The sequence below is a fragment of the Canis lupus genome, chromosome 23 (genome assembly GCF_003254725.2).
Source record: "Canis lupus dingo isolate Sandy chromosome 23, ASM325472v2, whole genome shotgun sequence".
Taxonomy (NCBI): Eukaryota; Metazoa; Chordata; class Mammalia; order Carnivora; family Canidae; genus Canis; species Canis lupus.
Genome location: NC_064265.1, coordinates 34,892,397 through 34,912,377, shown reverse-complemented (window position 1 = coordinate 34,912,377; position 19,981 = coordinate 34,892,397). Strand labels below are relative to the sequence as shown.

The 19,981-nt window shown below is 37.9% G+C and overlaps 2 protein-coding genes across 7 annotated transcripts in view; one reads left to right on the top strand and one right to left on the bottom strand.

Annotated features, from left to right (window-relative positions):
- PIK3CB (phosphatidylinositol-4,5-bisphosphate 3-kinase catalytic subunit beta) overlaps positions 1 to 18,716 on the top strand; it is a 203,053-nt gene extending 184,337 nt beyond the window's left edge. For all 3 annotated transcript variants that reach the window (XM_035704803.2, XM_025449126.3, XM_035704804.2), the window contains 5 exons: positions 12,027 to 12,194; positions 13,263 to 13,386; positions 15,041 to 15,186; positions 16,726 to 16,858; positions 17,232 to 18,716. In XM_035704803.2, coding sequence (XP_035560696.1) covers positions 12,027 to 12,194; positions 13,263 to 13,386; positions 15,041 to 15,186; positions 16,726 to 16,858; positions 17,232 to 17,369 — 709 coding nt within the window. In that variant the 3' untranslated portion in view covers positions 17,370 to 18,716. The remainder of the gene's footprint in view (positions 1 to 12,026; positions 12,195 to 13,262; positions 13,387 to 15,040; positions 15,187 to 16,725; positions 16,859 to 17,231) is intronic.
- FAIM (Fas apoptotic inhibitory molecule) overlaps positions 1 to 19,981 on the bottom strand; it is a 118,611-nt gene that overhangs the window by 71,383 nt on the left and 27,247 nt on the right. The window contains exon 6 of one of the 4 annotated variants that reach the window (XM_035704809.2): positions 17,845 to 18,772. The exons of the other annotated variants lie outside the window; for them this stretch is intronic. Coding sequence (XP_035560702.2) covers positions 18,752 to 18,772 — 21 coding nt within the window. The 3' untranslated portion in view covers positions 17,845 to 18,751. Of the gene's footprint in view, positions 1 to 17,844; positions 18,773 to 19,981 lie in introns of those variants that run through there. 4 annotated transcript variants of the gene reach the window in all.

Genomic DNA, 19,981 nt, shown 5'->3' with positions numbered 1-19,981 from the left:
AACATAAATCAATGTCATGTTTCTTAAGAATTTCTTTATGCTTTAACAAAAATGTCTGATTTTCTAAACAACCCATTTTTGAGTAAAATGATTCCATATGCTATAATTATTAGCAGTAAGGTCATAAATCAGTCTATTTTATCAAGTTTGTTAATTGTGTCCAAGTCTATACTCTCATCAAATTTTTATTTATTTTTCACTTCACAGGTATGTTATAAAAACTTCCCATTATAATTGGCATTTGTCAGTTTCTGCTTGCAGTTTTGTTAGTTTTCTCATTGTGGTTTTAATTTGTATTTTCCTAATAACTAATGATGTTGGCAAGCCTTTAATGTTCTTCTTGGTCATTTGTATATCCTTTTTGGAGACATAACTATTCAAGTCGTTTGCTCATTTTTTTTAAAGTTCTTTTTTTAAAATAATCTTTACCCCCAACGTGGGGCTAAAACCTCATGATCCTGAGATTGAGTCATATGCTCTTCCTACTGAGCCAGTCAGACACCCCTCCTTTGCTCACTTTTGAATTGGGTTTTCTTTTAATTTTTAAGTTACACAAATTCTTATATTTTAGATACTAGACTCCTATTAAATAAATTATTTACAAATGTTTTCTTCCATTCTGTGGATTGTTTCTTCACTTTCTTGATCGTGTCCTTTGATGCACCTGGGTTTTAATTTTGATGAAGTCCAGTTTATCTATTTCTTCTTTGTTTTTGTTTTTTAGTGTCAGGTTTAAGAAATCAATACTTAATACAATGCCATGAAGCTTACACTTAGGTTTTCTGCTAAATGTTTCAGTTTTAACCCTTATATTAGAGATCATCAATCCATTTTTAGTTAATGCTTTTATTTGGTATATTGTAGGATTCCAATTTCCTTCTTTTGTGTTTGTATATCCAGTTGTCACTGGATTGTCACACTATTGTTGAAAAGACTATTCTTTTTTCAGTGAATAGTCTTGACAATCTTGTCATGTGTCAATTGAATGTAATGTGAGGGTTTTTTCTGAACTCTAAATTCTGTTTCATTGATCTACATGTCTTTATGCACAGCCTTGATTATTGTGTCTTTGTAATCCAGAAGTGAGTCCTTCCACTTTTGTTCAATTTCTGTTTTTATTTATCTAGGAAGTCTTAATTTCTCCTTTGTTTTTGAAGAATAGTTTTACCAGATATTGAATATGTTTTAATATGCCTCATGCTGCTTTCTGCCCTCTTAAGATTTCTGATAAGAAATCGGTTAATTTGGCAGGGGTTGGGGGAGGGGCGATGTCTGTAAGGGATGGATCACATCTCTCATTTTCAATATTCTCTTTTTTGAATTTTTACAGTTTGATTAGACTATATCCAGGCCTACTTGGTTTTGACTTTGACTTTGAATTCATTTGTTCATTTGAGCCCCTTAGATGTATTGATTTTTGTGTAGTTTATTTGACTTTGAATTCATTGAGCCTTTTAGGTGTATAAAATTTTGTTTCTCATTTATCTTCAGAGGTTTTCAGTTTTATTCTTTTCAAATATTCTTTTTGCCTTTTTTTCCCCTCTCCTGACATAACCATCATGTACTTATTGGTTGTGATCATTTTTCTTCATTCTTTTTCTTTTGTTCTTCTGATTAGATACTTGACCTATCTTCAGGTTTGCTGATATTTTATTATGGTTGCTCAAATCTGCTATTGTGTCTTCTGGTAAATTTTATATTTGTTATAATTTCTAACTCCAGAATTTTTATTTGGATCATTTAAATAATTTCTGTCTCTTGATAGTCTCTATTTGATGATTCATCATTCTCATACTTCTTCAGACATGGTTTTTTAAATTCTTGGCACATACTTAAATTGGTGTTTTTTTCAGTTTTTATTTTTTATTTATTTGGGAGGGGATGGGCAGAGAGAGAAGGGGAGAGACAGAGAATCTTAAGCAGGCTCCATGCCTAGGACAGAGTCCAAGATGTGGGGCTCAATCTTACAACCCTGAAATTATGACCTGATCTGAAATCAAAATTTGTATGCTTACTGACTGAGCCATCCAGGTGCCCCTTAAAGTAAAGTGATCTTGGGACACCTGGGTGGCTCAGTGGTTAAGTGTCTGCCTTCAGCTCAGGGTGTGATCCCCGGGTTCTGGGATTGAGTCCTACATCAGGCTCCCTGCAGGGAGCCTGCTTCTCCCTCTGCCAATGTCTCTGCCTCTCTCTTTCTGTCTCTCACGAATAAATAAATAAAATCTTAAAAAAAAATTAAAAAGTGACTCATGGGTCATAGGATCAAGTCTAAGTTGGGCTCCACACTCAGCAAGGAGCCTGCTGGAGATTCTCTCCTCTGTCCCTCCCTCTACTCATGCATACTATCTAAAATAGATAAAATCTTAAAAAAAACAAATAGGTGTTTTAAAATTTTTGTTTAAAATGTTCAGCATTTGAGCTTCCTTGGGGACATTTTTTATAGTGTACTTTTTTTCTTATGTATGGGTCATATTTTCTTATTTCTTTGTATGTCTCATACATTTGTTTTGTTGAAACTGAACATTTTTATTATTTGGCAGCTTTGAAAATCAGATTCTAATCCTTCCTCATGGTTTTGTGTTGTTGCTGATTAGTGATTTATCTGAAGTAATTCTGTGAAGTTTGTATTCTTTCTCATATGTGGCTACTGATTTTTGTCCTTGGTTTATTAGTCAGCTAGTAATTGACCAAGGTTTCCTTGAATTCTGAAATCTAAGTCTTCCATTCTTTCTTGAGGGGCACTATGTGTTAGGATAGTTGCTTCGGCAGCCAGCCAGGTAGTTCTGAACTGTGTCTTAGCCCTTACTTGTGTAATAGCTCAATTTAGCAAGAGGTGACAGCTATGCCCATCTGAGTTCTTTGCTGTGCTTGTATACTGCCCTGAGTGTGCATAAAACCCGGTCTATGTACATGTACATGTACATGTCTATGTACATGGCTTGTAGATTTCTATGTCTGTGTCTGTGTTGGAAGTTTTCACTATCTTCTGTGGACACCTTACTCCCCATCTTTTCCTTTTAAGCTCTTTGGTTAGCTTATTATTTGCCTAACTGTTATTTACCCCTTAGGTCGCTGCAGTGTTTAGTTGGTTGTGATTTTTTTTCCTTGAAAAAACACTCCAGTAAAAGGTAGATGAGGTGTAATTCAGATCAGAGAAACATAAAATTGTGAGATCTTCCTGGGAACCACCAGATAGCTCAAAAAATGACAGCCCTAGAAATGAGGCTTTGAAGGAGCTCCAACCCCATTTTACTCCCTGCAATGGCTACTAGATTACTGTATTCACTGTGATTGTGGACTGTTCATTGTCAGGTCTATTGCAGAACTGGGAACATGGGAGATTGTAATGTGTCGTGGTAAAACAACTCAGATTCAGCTATTGTCTTCAATAAACACTCTTCTGATTTTTGCAACTTTCTTGTATTTCCATACTACTCAAATAGTCTATTCTGATAATTTTTTGCTAGTAGTGTTGTTGCTTTTGTAGAAGACTGGATTTTCAGAGGTCCTTAACTCCTTGTTTATGCAGATGTTACCTGGTTATAGAATTTTAAAATCTAAATTTACAACTACTTTCCTCAGAAACCTTGAAGAGGTTATTCCATGGTATTCTGACCTCTGTTATTTTGTAAAGTGTGCCGTCCATCTAAAAAGCATATTTTTTTCCCCATTGCAAAAAATAAATTTCTCTTTGCCATTGGTTTCTGCAGTTTTACTACAGTTTGTTAGTGTATGGATTTATTTTTATCTTTCCTCACCCATTCTCATTTTGTCTTTTCAATCAGAGGAAATAACATCTTCTTTTAGTTCGTACAGAATATATCAATATTTTTCAGTATTGTATTTCTTCTACTCTCACAGTCTTCTGCAACATTAATAGAGGTGTGTTGGACATTCCTGTTCTGTCCTGCATGTCTCTTAACTTGTCTTACCTATTTCCCATTTTTGTCTTACATTCTTTGTAGTTTCTTGTATTTTGTCTTCTAGTTCACTAACTTTCTCTTTTACATTGTCCAGTTTCATTCCTGTGTAGTTGATAATATTTGGTTTTGAATTCCTATTGGTGTGTGGATTGTGTTTTCTCTGAGGGTCCTTTGCTCCCTAGGTTGTGAGAGTCTCCTCCCAAAATGAGTTTGTGTTTAATTTGTGGTGTTCCCCAGGGTCTTTACACACAATCAATTTTTATTTTATCTCTTTTTCTTCATGCTCTTATATTTCATAGATAGTTTATGCTTGGATCTGATGAGAATGTAGGAAGTCTTGAATTTTTGCATTTTCATGAAACTTTTTCCTCCCTTATTCAGTGCCCAAGGTAGATTGCAGACTTTCATGCTACATTTTCTGGTCAGTGAGCAGAGACTTTCTAGTTCCCTATTCATGGCTTGACAGCCCTTTCAAATCCCCATCCTTGTATAGAATCTCAGGTCCAGATCCTGTCTCATAGGGACCCAACACCGTATGTCTTTTCTCATGGACATTAAAACGTCAACCAAAAAAAAAAGTCAACCAAGTCAGTAAATTCCTCAGCCAGTGCTATGAGTAATCTATATTTCTGGGACCCTGAGTTCTCCTTTTCTTTCTTTATTAACCATAACTATTTATAAAAACCTTTTTGACTTTATCTGTCATTTTTGATGTTTTAGTATCTATAGCCACTTAGTCCACAAGTTGGAAACAGTTTTATTTGGGATTGACTCTATCCCTGTGAGATTGTAAGTACTTTCTGATTAGTTTTTGAGATTTGAATTGTTTTCTTCATTACTAAATATATTTTGGAATTTTTAAAGCTTAAAACACTTGCTATTTAGGGACACCTAGGTGGCTCAGTGGTTGAGCATCTGCCTTCAGCTCAGGGCATGATCCCTGGATCCAAGGATTGAGTCCCTCATCGGGCTCCTCTCAGGGAGCCTGCTTCTCCCTCCGCCTGTGTCTCTGCCTTTCTCTCTGTATCTCTCACTCATAAATAATAAAATCTTAAAAAAAAAAACCAACTTGCTTTTTATTGACTGAACCAACTTGCTTTTTATTGACTGAACCAGGTTTTTTTTCTTTTTTTAAGATTTTATTTATTTATTCATGGGAGACGGAGAGGCAGAGACATAGGCAGAGGGAGAAGCAGGCTCCATGCAGGAATCCCTATGTGGTATACTCAATCCCGGGACTCTGGGATCACTCCCTGATCCAAAGGTGCCCCAAGCCAGATATTGTATCAGGTTCTTCACATATGTAATGTCATATAAAAAAACTGTGTGAGGGCAGCCCCAGTGGCGCAGTGGTTTAGCACCGCCCGCAGCTCAGGGTGTGATCCCGGAGACCCGAGATCAAGTCCCACGTCGGGCTCCCTGCATGGGGCCTGCTTCTCCCTCTGCCTGTGTTTCTGCCTCTCTCTGTCTCTCTCTGTGTCTCTATGAATAAATATATAAAATCTTAAAAAAAAAAAAACTGAGGTTGTTACTCCTTTTTAACAGATGAGAAAAATTAAGGTTCAAGGGATTTTAAAACAATTTGTCAAAGGTTACAAAAATATTAATTAGGAGCCAGATTCAAATCCAGGTCTGTCATACTGTTTACTTCATGTCATTTTTTCATTTTACCAGTCTAAGCAAGAAAACAATCATGATAAGACTTGTCTAGTACCCTTTGTTTATCAAAGTATTGTGGTGCCTTAAATATGTAATTTTCCATTGATTTGGGCTATTTTCTTTCTTTTTTTGGGGGGGCGGGTTTTTTTCTTTAAAGAAGTTTTCTAGTCTTAGATCCTTTCATGCTGTTGAGGTAGAAAGAACAATTTGCTGTTGGTATTGTTACTTTAATGGGACTTATAATGTTATTGGAATAAAGTGAGATTATAGTTTATCTAAAAAGGACACTTTGAGCATTGTAAGTGACAGTTTTGCTTTTAAATTGGGAGGAATTTCTAATACAGATGTGTAAAAAGTAGAATTATTTTGGAATAGATAGCAAGTTTTCTAATCAAGCATATATACATAAGAAATACTGCATAGATAAGAGAAATGGATGATTGTGAACTCTGCCTGAGGAATATAAACCCAGAGGGATCTGATTTATTCCCTCTCCCCAGGAACTCCCACTGTTTGTGTATAAAGTTTTATTGGCACACAGCCATAACCCATTTGTTTACATAATGTCTGTGGCTGCTTTTATGCTGTAACTGCAGGATTGAGTAGTCTGCAATGCCTAAAATATTTACCATGTGGCTTAATCTCCAAAAGTTTGCTGACCCTTCCTGTAAAGTAAAACCCTGCAAAAATGGTTTTACTTGATTTATCCCATACAAATACAGGAGACTTTTCAAGCTTAGGCTGTTAACTCATTGATTCTTTCTCTTTTTTTTTTTTTTAATTTTTTATTTATTTATGATAGTCACAGAGAGAGAGAGAGAGAGAGAGGCAGAGACACAGGCAGAGGGAGAAGCAGGCTCCATGCACCAAGAGCCCGACGTGGGATTCGATCCCGGGTCTCCAGGATCGCGCCCTGGGCCAAAGGCAGGCGCCAAACCGCTGCGCCACCCAGGGATCCCTCATTGATTCTTTCTAAGGTTAGCTACAAAGTGGTCTCCTTTACTAAGAGCAAATTTAGACCATATGAGCCTTTATAATGGCTAAATGTTCATTTATAAAAGGCTGAGCTAAAGACCTTGCCTTTAAAGTTCCGATGCCTATGGGGTGTCTGGGTGGCTCAGTCCGTTAAATGTCTGACTCTTGGTTTTAGCTCCGGTTATGATCTCAGGATTGTGAGATTAAGCCCCACATTGGGTTCCAAGCTGGGCATGGAGCCTCCTTAAGATTCTTTCTCTTCCTCTGCTCCCTCCCAGTCTTTCTCTCAAAAAAAAAATAAAAATAAACAAAAATAAATAAATTTATTTTTTAAAAGTTCTGATGCCTGCAGAACTTCATGCAGGACAGAAATTTACCAGAGGCCAGCAAGAGGTGAAAGAGTTTATTAAAGATACAGGGAGAGCAGATACAGATGGACTGTCCAGGACGCTTGGAAAGGAAAGGATCCTGAGTCTCATCTTTGTTTGAGGTCTAAGGGTTTTTATTGAGATGGTGGTCTGATGTACGTGTCCTTTCAGGTATCCAGGAACCAGTTAGACTAAGGACAAGGTCCGGGTGTCCATCATAAGTCACTTACTCCTTGAAGCCAGTGGTCTTGGCTTCGAGATCCCTAATGCCAGTGGTTTAGATATTGTTCTGGAAGACTCCAAAGATATCATTAATTTTGTCCCTTACAAGGAGGACATGGCTTAAAGCATATGTAGGGTAGAGGTGCAGGTCCTAGCAAGAATAGAAGCAGGAAAAAAAGCAAAGTAACAACACAGCCTTTTCTTTCTGGGGTCACTTTAGTTTTCCTCTCTCAGTTCCATCAGCCTAATTAAAAACCCCAATCAACTTATTTACTTTTAGCTTTTTTATTTTACCCATTCTATTCAAATGTAAAGCACATTTAGCTTCAAATGAAGTTCATTGTGACCTCAGGCAAAGGGAGGAAACCACATGTGGGAGTGCTAGAAATAAACTGAGTGCCTCTCTTTGGGAAGCAACAAGTGTCTAACAAGAAAAAGGAACTTGTCTGTTCTGTGAGATCCCTGCTGACTTTTTGTACTCTGACCCCGTGTTTTTAAAATATGTAGACTTTAATTCTTTAGGGTTCATTTCTAAATGAATACCTTTTTCTCACTAAACTTTTTTTTTTTTTTTTTTACTGTTTCTATAAATATGTGTGCTCCAGTGTTCCTATTGTTTGTTTTTCTTTTGGCCCGCTGTTCAGGTTAAACTGGGTCATGTAGCACACACACTTCTAAATTCAATTAATAATCTTCAGGTACTTTCTATGCTTTATTACTTTGACCAGAATATTTTAGTACTTGTAATAGTGCCATGTTAGCATGAATGAAAGTACCTATTACTCATTTTCATTTTTCTCAGATGTCTCAAAAATACTCTTGGTTTCTTTCATGTTAAATTAGAACATTTGTAAACCATCAGTATGTTAGAACACTCTGACTTCATTTGGTCAACAAATAATAGGTATTCAGCCTTTATTGTCAAGTCTCATAGGTTGTCTATATGTAAATCTACCTGACCTTTGGTAGATTTGAAAATCCTCTACTGCCCCCTGAATTTTGGATGGTTTCTTCATTGTGACTTTACATCTGAGTTACATTAATGGGATTTACTTCCCTTTTAAGAGTGCTGATCAACAGTTCTATAATGAAATTGTATTGGTAGTTTTGGAAGGTTTAAGGAAGAAGATGGAAGCAATGCAAACATTAAGTAAAGGAATTACACTTTACTCTTTTGGAAGCAAGAGACTACAGTACCATTCAGATTTGCGTTGATGTGTCAGAGTTAAGGCCAGAGAAAACATACCCATTGAGAGTAGGGTTATGGGGCTGCCATCCCCTCTGCTGTAGAATATATATTTTAATTATATTTTAATACTTGTTTAGTGGAAAGGTAACAAATTGCTTCTTGAGTCAGAAAGTCTGAGAAAGGGATAAAAAAACATTACAAGTTGTTATAGCCTTTATAAGAAGTGTGGAAGTTGAGTGTAAAATGAGCCTGTGTAAGATGGTCAGGGCTCCAGGAGTTTGTCCCCAGCTTGACTTCTGTCAAACTGTCTGACAAGGATGTTTTTTCCTCCCCATTGTGAGAATTTCATCCTTAAGACGCTGAATGCTTTTATCATAGCACGCTTTTGAAGAGGAAGTTGGATTTTTGCCCAGTTTGGCTGCAAGTGAGGTGGGAGGAAAGGAGGAAAGTGAGCCAAAGTGCAGTTTAACCGTGCATGTTTACCTCACATGTGTTGTGTCAGGATAGGGACAGTGATATATCAGGCTGCCAGCATTTAGTTGGCAATTCTACTCTCAGCCTTATTTTGTTAGAACTAGGAAAGTGCCTAAAAGAGGCATAAGATAACTGATTTCTTGGTCGTATGAAAACTTAAGGATTATTTAATGAAACTTGGCTCTATTAGTGGATCGTTACATTCATACATTCTTCCAACACACACACACACACACACAGATTTCTCTTTCATAAAGTCCTTCAAAGCTTTCTCATTGCCTTTAGGAGAATGACAGAAGTCCTTACATGACCTGTCAGGTTCCTGCGTAGTCTTTCCAACACTGTTTCTTATCCTCACCTTGCTTTTGTATTCTCCCTTATATTTTCCTCCAACTCTGCTGTCCCTTCTTCCTCACAGAGATCTTTATTAACTCTTGACATGTTCTCATGGCAATTCTTTTTTTTTCCTTTTTTTTTTTAACATTTAAAAAAAAGATTTTATTTATTTATTCATAGAGATGGAAAGAGAGAGAGGGAGGCAGAGACACAGGCAGAGGGAGAAGCAGGCTCCATGCAGGGAGCCTGGCGTGGGACTCGATCCAGGGTCTCCAGGATCACGCCCTGGGCTGCAGGCAGCACTAAACCGCTGCGCCACTGGGGCTGCCCTCTCATGGCAATTCTTGTTCATACAAAGATCATGTACACATTGTGCATTTGGGCCTTATCTGTTCACTGAGAGCAGGGACCGCTCTTCTTGCTTCTTTCTGTATCACCAGCAGCAAACAGAATGCATGACACATAGCTCTACCCATATATTTGTTGAGTCTATGAATTGCATCCATTGCATTTTCTATAATCAACTTTCATTTGAACTTCCCCAGGTATCACATTCCATTTTGGAGTTGCTATAAGGATAGCACAGTTTTTACAAAACTGTAGAAAATATTTACAACCAAAAGAAGAAAAAGATAATGTTAATATATTAAAAAGTCATATAAATCACTAAGGAAAATATTTTAAAACCCTAATAAATAGGGAAAGAATGTGAATCCTAAGTCATTAGAGAAAAATCTTCTAAAAATTGGTAAAAGAGACATGAGAAACTTTTTATTTTCATTAGGGATTATATAAATGAAATTCAAAGCAAAATGCTACCTATCAATTTAGCAAAAATTACTTTACACAAGAACAGCATGAGAGGCCTGTTAAATAATCAGTGACTCTAGAGACTGTTGGATTTGAAAGATAGTTTCAGAGCCGCACAAATCTATTTTTAAGTCTTAGATCTTATGCTTAAATGTATAACCTTTTGCAAATTACTTTTTCTCATTTGTGAAATTGGGAACTTACTGAACAGGGATTTTGTTATTTTTTTGTTTTTTGTTTTTTTGGGAGGGATTTCGTTATTAAATTTGTCTATTCGTTCAGAAATAATTATTGAGTGCCTGCTTTGTGACAGGCACGTTCTCAGGCACTGAGTATACAGCAGGGAACAGAACACCCCTGTCTAGTAGAACTTCCATCCTACTGGTAGAGAGAAAGACAGTAAACAAACATATAAATAAAATGTACAAGATGTCTGGATAGTGTTGAGGGCTTATAGAGGAAAATGAAGCAGGGAAGAGATAGCAAGTTTTGTGTCACAGATGCTTTTGTAAATTTAAATCCGGAATTTCTCACTGAGATGGAAACATTTCAGCAAAGACTTCAAAGAAATAAGGGAGTAAGTCAGGTAGATGTCTTGGGGAAAGATGTTCTGGGCAGAGAAAATGGAATTAGGGACTGTTGTGCCTTATACGTTTGAGGAAAGCAAGGGAGCCAGTATAGTAGGAATAAAGTGAATAAGGGGAGGATATTAGAAGTGAAGGACATTGTGAGAGCTATGGCAAGCATGTTGGCTTTCACCCTAAGGTTGGAAGCCAATGCAGAAATTTTGATGGGGTGGGGGAGTGATATAAAATGCGTACCTTTTAAACGGACTATATTGCTGTTGGATTTAAAACAGACTATGATGTGGAAGCAGGGAGACTAATAAAGGAACTTGAATAATTAAGTAAAGATTGATGGTGACTTGATCTAGAGTCGGAACCAAAGGAAGAGTGGAGGCAGAGAAATCTTAAGTACACATTTTCAAAGTAGGTAAATGCTGGTCATGAGAGAAAGAGTCAAAGGTGACTTTAAAATTGTGAGTTTGAACAACTGGAAGGATGGAGTTGCCATTCATTAAGCAAGGTAATGTGTAAAGTGCTTAGCCTGCTACTATGTGGCACCTATTAAGTGCTCTATATAGGGTAACTCCCTTCTCCAAAATTTAGAGTAAAAATGAAAGACTTCTTTTATCTGATATGCTTCTGTCCATCTCTACAAATGGAATATTTTATCAGAATAACTAGATAACAAATTATAATTTAGCTGGTACATTGGAGTTCTAGTAAACTGCTTCATCTGTTGGTCAAGATATTTACCCCCCAACAGAAAAATAGAATTTGTATTTTTCCTTGGGGCACCTGGTGGCTCAGTGGTTGAGTGTCTGCCTTCAGCTCAGGGTGTGATCCTGCAGTCCTGGGATTGAGTCCCACATTGGGCTCCCTGCATGGAGCCTGCTTCTCCCTCTGCCTCTGTCTCTGCCTCTCTCTCTCTCTCTCTGTCTTCATGAATAAATAAAATCTTAAAAAAAAAAAAAAGAACTTGTATTTTTCCATATGACAATAATACAAAAATGGCAAGGGTATCAATAGTAATAAAACTTTTTAAAAATCAAAGAAGAGGGCAGCCCAGGTGTCTCAGCGGTTTAGTGCCGCTTCAGCCCAGGGCCTAATCTTGGAGACCCGGGATTGAGTCCCACGTCGGGCTCCCTGCTTCTCCCTCTGCCTGTATCTCTGCACCGCCCCCGTGTGTGTGTCTCTCATGAATAAATAAATAAAATCTTAAAAAAAAAATCAAGGGACGCCTAGGTGGCTCAGCGGTTGAGCATCTGCCTTTGGCTCTGGGCCTGATCCCAGGGTCTGGGATCGAGTCCCACATCAGGCTCCCTGAGAGGAGCCTGCTTCTCCCCCTGCCTATGTCTCTGCTTCTCTCTCTGTGTCTTTCATGAAGAAATAAAGTCTTAAAAAATAATAATAAAATAAAATAAATCAAGGAAGAAACTTACTCTGTTAAAGTTTCATTTTATGGCTAACATATACATATGACTGTGCCAATTTTTTTCCCTTTCAGGATGCTGCCTTATGGCTGTTTAGCGACAGGAGACCGCTCTGGCCTCATTGAAGTTGTGAGCACCTCTGAAACAATTGCTGACATTCAGCTGAACAGTAGCAATGTGGCTGCCGCAGCAGCCTTCAACAAAGATGCCCTTCTGAACTGGCTTAAAGAATATAATTCTGGGTTAGTTTGTGTATCATTCTTCTGAACAAGCAGCCGGACAAAAAAATGGTTCTTCCAAGTAGAATCATAATTGTCCTAGAGGAAATGTTAATGTTATTTATTGCTTTATTTCAGGTTAGATCAGAATGAGAAAGTAGGCCTTCCTAAAGTCTCACAGATGGTTAGCATTAAATTCTACTTTATCTAGATCAAATTTAAGAGCCTTACAGTAGTTACAATATAAGATTTTACAAAATTTTTAAATAATTTTTTAAATGTGTCAACTTCTATACTTAGTGAATATATGACCTTAGGTAAGTTTTCAGTAGACTTTTACAATAGCAGTAAATGAGTTTGTAGATTGATCTCTCCATATTTAAAAAAAAAAAAAACAGGGCTGGAAACTGTGTTATTAATGGTTATTATGTTGGAAAAGACCTAATCATAGACAATTAAGGAATTTCATAGTGAGGGAAAACACTGCAAGTATTTTGTCTAAAGACTTCAAAGTCAGATTTATATTTCATCATTGGCAAAACCCAAGGGCTTGTATGGAGAATTAGTTTTCAAATTTTAATCTTAGACTTTGTCTTTAAAGGGTCTGTGTTACCAACTTCTAATTTAAGTCAGTGACTTAAAGTGTTGGAACTGTAATACTTAACTCTTAAATATGGAATTCTAGTGTTAGGTCAAAACTGATCAAAAAATGTTCTAAAGCCCAGCATCATATCATCCAAGCAAAGCTGAGGGTCTCCTCTTATTATACATATGAACCTACTCCCTAACCCCAATGAAGCTCAGTCCCCAGGACACAGCAGTTTGAATGGCTGAGGTCCAGTGATCCAAAGTCTTTGAGTCTTCCTGCTGACTTCTTTCTGCCCTGCTTCTGCACTGATCACCCTCCCTCTCTTGGCTGATCCTGCATGGTTTGCTCATACGGTTTTGGCAGCTCTGTGTTGCCTTTCTACTAAAAATTAAAAAGGAAACAAGTGTGAATTGGGTCTTACTATCCCATACTTTTGGAGTCTGAAAACCTCTATTCCTTCATTTATTCATTTTTTTTTTTTTCTCTCTCTCTCTCTTATTCAGGGATGACCTAGACCGAGCCATTGAAGAGTTTACCTTGTCCTGTGCCGGCTACTGTGTAGCTTCTTATGTCCTTGGGATTGGTGATAGACATAGTGACAACATCATGGTCAAAAAAACTGGCCAGGTGAGCCTCCCCAGAGTCTGCCAAAGGCCTCATGATGCTATTACATACAGTACAATCTCTTGTGTAATTCAGGCAATTCTTTAGTAATTCTTGGAATCATGTCTTTTTGCTTTCCTTTTGTTTCACACACCATCTGCTTCATGTATATTCATTGGTTTGTTTGCTTAAAGTTAGGTGATAAATACTTGTTTAATGTCTGAAAAGTTACTGCAGTTACTTAAAATGACCTTTCAACATAAGATATGGATAAATGGGCGCCTGGGTGGTATAGCTGGTTGAATGTCCAACTCTTGGTTTTGGCTCAGGTCATGGTCTCAGGTTGTGGGATGGAGCCCTACTTCAGGCCCTGTGCTCAGTGGGGAGTCTGCTTGGGACTCTGTCCCTCTACCCCAGACTCTCTCTCTCTCAAATGAATAAATACATCTTAAAAAAAAAAAAAAAAAAGATTTGGAGAAGATTTAGTAGTAGGGTCCTAGGATACTAAGCCCAAAAAAGCTTTGTCAAGGAAAAATATGGGCAAAAAGGGAAATGTATTGATAGTGTACTGTTGCTACATGGTTTAGCTTTGAAATGTACTTACATGGCCTGAACAGTATAAACATGGAGTACTAATTTAACCAGAAATTATGATATACTGTGCCTCATTGTATAGCATTACATCAGCACAAAGTACTAAATCTTTACCTTCCATAATTCAAAACTAGGAAGTAAAAAATAAGTATAAATATACCATTTTAAAAAATGGAGGAAAAACCCATTAAAGAGTGGCCAGAAGTTACCTCTAAGTACTAGGACTCAGGGTATTGAGGGGGCTGTTGGGCAAGTACTTAGAAATATTGACCAAAATAGTTTGATATGTAGAACTATTTGGCTTTTTAAAAATCAGACATGTTGGGATCCCTGGATGGCTCAGCGGTTTCGCGCCTGCCTTTGGCCCAGGGTGTGATCCTGGAGTCCCGGGATCGAGTCCCACGTCAGGCTCCCAGCCTGGAGCCTGCTTCTCCCTCCTCCTGTGTCTTCCTCTCTCTCTCATAAATAAATAAATCTTTAAAAAAAAATTAAAAACCAGACATGTTTATTATTTGGATGTATTTTTCTTTTTCTTTTTAAAAACTTTTCCTTTTTGGGATCCCTGGGTGGCTCAGCGGTTTAGCGCTTGCCTTTGGCCCAGGACATAATCCTGGAGTCCTGGGATCGAGTCCCACGTCAGGCTCCCTGCATGGAGCCTGTTTTTCCCTCTGCCTGTGTCTCTGCCTCTCTCCGTGTGTGTCTTTCATGAATAAATAAATAAATAAATAAATAAATAAAATAAAAACTTTTCCTTTTTAAAGATTGTCTTTTGCACTAGGTAAATGCAGTTTAATATCAGGCCTGGGTTATTAGTGCGTATAAAAGATCTATGAGTATTAGAAACAGTCTTCCCAAGTGACCCAATAGCCTCTGAAAACTGAGAAGGGCTCATGAGAGTTTTGTAATAATATAGTTACCAAATCACTCTGTTATACACATAGTAGCAATTGTACAATCAATACAGAGTGAGGCAAGGGCTCAGCTGAAGATCAGTGAAGTGTTGCAGGTCTAGGACTGCTGAGATCTTGCCTTTCTGTTTGGGAACCAGAGAAACGAGAGAAATCAAGTCCCATTTGTTTTCCAGCTCTTCCACATTGACTTTGGACATATTCTTGGAAATTTCAAGTCTAAATTTGGCATTAAAAGGGAACGGGTGCCTTTTATTCTTACCTATGATTTCATTCATGTGATTCAACAAGGAAAAACAGGAAACACAGAAAAGTTTGGCCGGTAAGTATTGACCTCATGTCAAGAATAAACTTATCTGACATTTTCTCATCTGACTAGTTGGGCTAGCATTTCTTAGCTGAGGTCTATTTAGATCAGGGAAACATTTAATCTGCTAACTGGAGGCTTTTCGCCTGTCAGATCCATGTTTTGGTTCAGAGAGGAGAAACATTCTTGAAATTTGAAATAAGTTACTGTGTTTTAATCCAATAGTATACCACTCTTTGTCTTAGAAAATTCTCTGAAACTGTTAGACATTTCATTATGAGATGCTAAGAGGGACAGGCAGTTTGCTCTCATTCTAAGGGACCCAGTGTTCAGAACTTTGTAATTTCTGATCCGGTCCTCACTACTTGTATGTTTCCAAGCACGTTATTTGTCTTCTTTGTTTCTTCATCTTAAAATAGTGACAAAAATAATTAAATTTTAGGGCTATTATGGGGTGCCTGGTGGCTCAGTTGGTTAAGCACCCAACTCTTGATTTTGGCCCAAGTCATTATCTCAGGTTTGTGAAATCGAGTCCATGTTGGGGCTCCGAGCTCAGTGGGGAGTCTGCTTCTCTCCCACTCCCTCTCCCTCTCCCCGTCCTCAAACTTGCCCTCACTCTCTCTCAAATAAATAAATGAATCTTTAAAAAAAATTTTTTAGGGCTATTACGATAATTAGAATTAAGTTAATGATGTGACCAACTCATACTGACAATTATAATTATCATTTCTAGATGTGTCTGAGTTTGTGCAGAATATATCTCTGGGTGTTCAATTCTCTTTTTTGGCAAAATTAGGGTGATAGCATCAGATGGTCCTCTTGAATAACTATCTTTAAGAGGAGAGAGAGGGAAGGCAAGATGATATGGAGGTGCAGTGCGAAAGCATCCATACTTGGGACCAAATCAAAGAAATTAATCTCTGGAGTTAGACTATAAATCTAGAATATAGAAACATTGTTCACAAATCCTCATGGATTATAAATTACCACTTGTTTTATAACTAGTTTTTGGGTCTCATAGAATTAAAAAGCACAGGTGTTACATATTACATAGCCTTTTATAAGAACTTTAGTTGTATTTTTAAAAAGATATGTGTGATTTTAGACAGCCAGATCTGTTCTATGTAAATTTTAGTCTTGGAACAATTTTCAAAGTGCTTTATTTTTTTTTAATATTTATTTATTTATTTATTTATTTATTTATTTATTTATTTATTTATTTATTTATTTATGATAGACACACAGAGAGAGAGAGAGAGAGAGAGAGAGGGGCAGAGACACAGGCAGAGGGAGAAGCAGGCTCCATGCACTGGGAGCCCGACGTGGGATTCGATCCCGGGACTCCAGGATCGCGCCCTGGGCCAAAGGCAGGCGCCAAACTGCTGAGCCACCAAGGGATCCCCTCAAAGTGCTTTAAAAATCAGAATTAAACCTTCAGTTCTGTAGAAAATTTCCAGCTCTTACAGAAAATCTAGATATGTCTCTTGTTTTCCTTTACGAAATTTGCTCTCTTCTCTAACATCATGTTCTTGTGATTTGTTGTGTCAACTGAAGCTTCCGCCAGTGTTGTGAGGATGCATATCTGATATTACGACGGCACGGGAATCTCTTCATCACCCTTTTTGCACTGATGTTGACTGCAGGGCTTCCTGAGCTCACATCAGTCAAGGATATACAGTATCTTAAGGTAAAAACTCCTTTTCTTTGTATATTGGACTTTGTAGGCATGAAGCTCAGCTGTACCTGCCTATTTCATTCAAATGTTCAAAGGGAATGGAACAGAGCGATTTCCTGTGAGACTGTACTATCCAGGAGTGGTAGTGACAAGCAACTGAGTAATTTTCTTGCAGTCATCATAAATTTCATCTTCAAAAACCCTGTGGCAGGAACTATATTATCACCCTACCTTAGTTGTCATTCTCCATGCTGCAGAAGACATTTAAATAAGAACATGAGGCACACAGTTTAATGATGGCTGGGGAGGTATGGCTGAGATTTTGACATTGCATGTCACTATGGAGGATATATAAAATCAGATTTTTTTTCTCTTTCATTTTTAGGACTCTCTTGCCTTAGGGAAGAGTGAAGAAGAAGCACTCAAGCAATTTAAGCAAAAATTTGATGAGGCACTCAGGGAAAGCTGGACTACTAAAGTGAACTGGATGGCGCACACAGTTCGGAAAGACTACAGATCTTAATGATCAGCCTTTGCTCCTAATGTATTTGTTGGTTTGTTTAGTTTTCATTTTGCACTTGCACTAAATTGAACATGACCCTGCCAGAGATGTTATAAAGGGAATGAAATCCTGGAACTTAGTTAAATTAAGAACAAGGCATCCCACACATCCTAATCTGAACAATCCCTGATGACTACCCTCTGCTTTATTGAATGCTTCCAAGATTCATCATGAAAACTCCCAACATTATGGATAATCATTTCCTGCTGACTTTGCACGCCGAAGAATGCTACTAGAGATTGTTTTCTGTCTTATTCTTTTTTTAAGTATTTGGTACTTTTCCAGAAAGGTGTAAATACTTCTTTTTGTATTGTGACCAAGTGTTATCACTCAACCAACTTATCCACACCTGGGGACTGGTAGTTGTTCTTACTTTCCAAATGAGGCTTAAAAGAAAGGCATCTTTCTTCCCTTTTTAAATTATATAAACTACAAATTATAACATAATTTGAAATTATGTTTATTTTTCAAAAGAAATCTTTAAACTTGTGGAAAGATTAATTCTTCTGTTGATATTTATCTACCATGACAGCATCATTCCTATCAGACTTGGTGAAAATCTGCTCGTGAGGCAAATATTATATATATGCTGCATATATATTTATAAAATTTCAAGTGGGGAGTTCTATATAAAAAGACATTTCTTTTTTTCTTCCTGTCGTGTTTTAAAGTTTTACAAAAAGCAGAGCTTTTTCCTAAGTTTTTAGTTAACTATGAGATCCAGTTCTTCCAGTTGCTTCTGTAATGAGGCACATAGTAATTTCAGTTTTTACATGGTATCTATGAAAGAGTTCACTTCATAGAGCATAATACTTGAGCAAATGCATCCAAGACAGAAAGCAAGTGAAAGGAAACTGTTTATGGAATCATCTCCAGACCTAAAATTCAGTATTTTAGTAAAATGCCAGCTGTTCTTACTGTATTTATTAAAACTTATAATAATGTGATTTTTCAAGGATATTAGTTCAAATTGAAATGGTTATATGCCACATGGAATTCTTTAATTTATTATTTGAGGTACCATACACTTAGGGTGCTAGATGGCAAATAATGTTAATATGTGCAATAAGAACTACTGGTTTGAATGTGTAAATGGATGCTCTTTCTGAGTACTGGCAATATCCAGCAAAACTACTGCTTTTTCTCCAAAGATTTTTGGGAGCTCTCAATCCTCAGTGACATGAGAGAGAGAACTGAGAACCCTGTGACTGAGTTTTCTATAGGAATTTTATTAAAGATTGTTTAATTTTGTTGTTCTCCTTCATGTTCACAAATAAATGGGTGAGCTGGTTTCAGCTGCTCTTGGGACGTGTGGGCTGCTTCTTTATGGACAGCACAGGCCTTTAGATCTTGGCACTGGGACTCTAGGAATAAAGTCAGTAAACAAATTAATTTGAGAGGTAGGCTGAGGCTCATGGTCTATTCTCTGACTTCTCTCTGCTTCCCAGCCCCAGCAGGAAGTGTGGGAGGCCTCTTGGACTTTTCATAGGAGCCTGAAGCTCATCAAATTTTCATCTTTGTACCCTGAGGTGGAGGAAAATGCCCCTTTAGTGACTTAAGTATTGAGCCAGACTGTAGCCACTTTGTGGCCCTCTTCCATGGAGCAGATATTCACAACAAGTCATAGTTTCTTAGAAATAAGTTTTAGGTAAGGATAGAGATTGACCTCTGAACTGACCATTCCCAGGGCTGGTCCAGACTCAGTGAGAATTCAGGAATAGGATTGTGGAAGGATAGGTTTGTTCAAGGATCTTTATCTGGTAGTGATCTACTTTCACATGCACTAGCTCTCACAGGCCAGGGGGCTTGGAGACTGGCAAACATTGTCAGCTGGAAGTGGGAACCAGTGTTTCTAGAGGAGTCTCCTCAGTCCATAGGGAGCCTTGGTAAATATATGTAAAAATATGCCAAATCAATAAATGTGGTCAGGAGTAAGAAAGGAAAGGCTTGAGCCCAGGATGGCTCTGGACTCCTCTCCACCCTCTCTGCCATAAGCCCCTCAAAGATAGCCAGGACAATGTGACGTAGTAGCCCTCTGTAGCTGTTAACCGCTCCTAACAGGTGCTCCCCACATACTTCCTGAATTGCACATTTCTGATTCTCTTCTCAGCAAGAGAAGAGGAGGTAGCAGGCAGAGGACAGCTAACTTTAGAGGTCTGGGCTGCTGGATGAGCTTGTTGCAGGGGAACTGGTTATCCAGTACCTTGGCTCTTAAGTGCTCTGGTCAGCAATAAACCTTAGCCCAAAACACTTCTAGTTTGTAAAATGGGACTAGTAAAATAACTACCCTAGTCACTTCTATGTGGTGGTGAGAAGGCTAGGTTACGACCATGAATGGGGACATAGGCTGAGTCCCAATTCAGAGGAACTCTTCCTGCTTCTTCCACTTGAAGACCACTGAAGGGAGGAATCTTCGGGAAGGAAAGCCCCTTCCAGAGCTCTCCCCCTACCTCCTATCTAAGGAGGCCCCTCCAGTATCTTCTCAGTTCTACCTTGCCAGCCCATAGCCCTATTAGCACCGGAACAGTCAGGCAGCCTGTAATGCCGAGGTCACTTGTCTGCAGGAGCTAAAA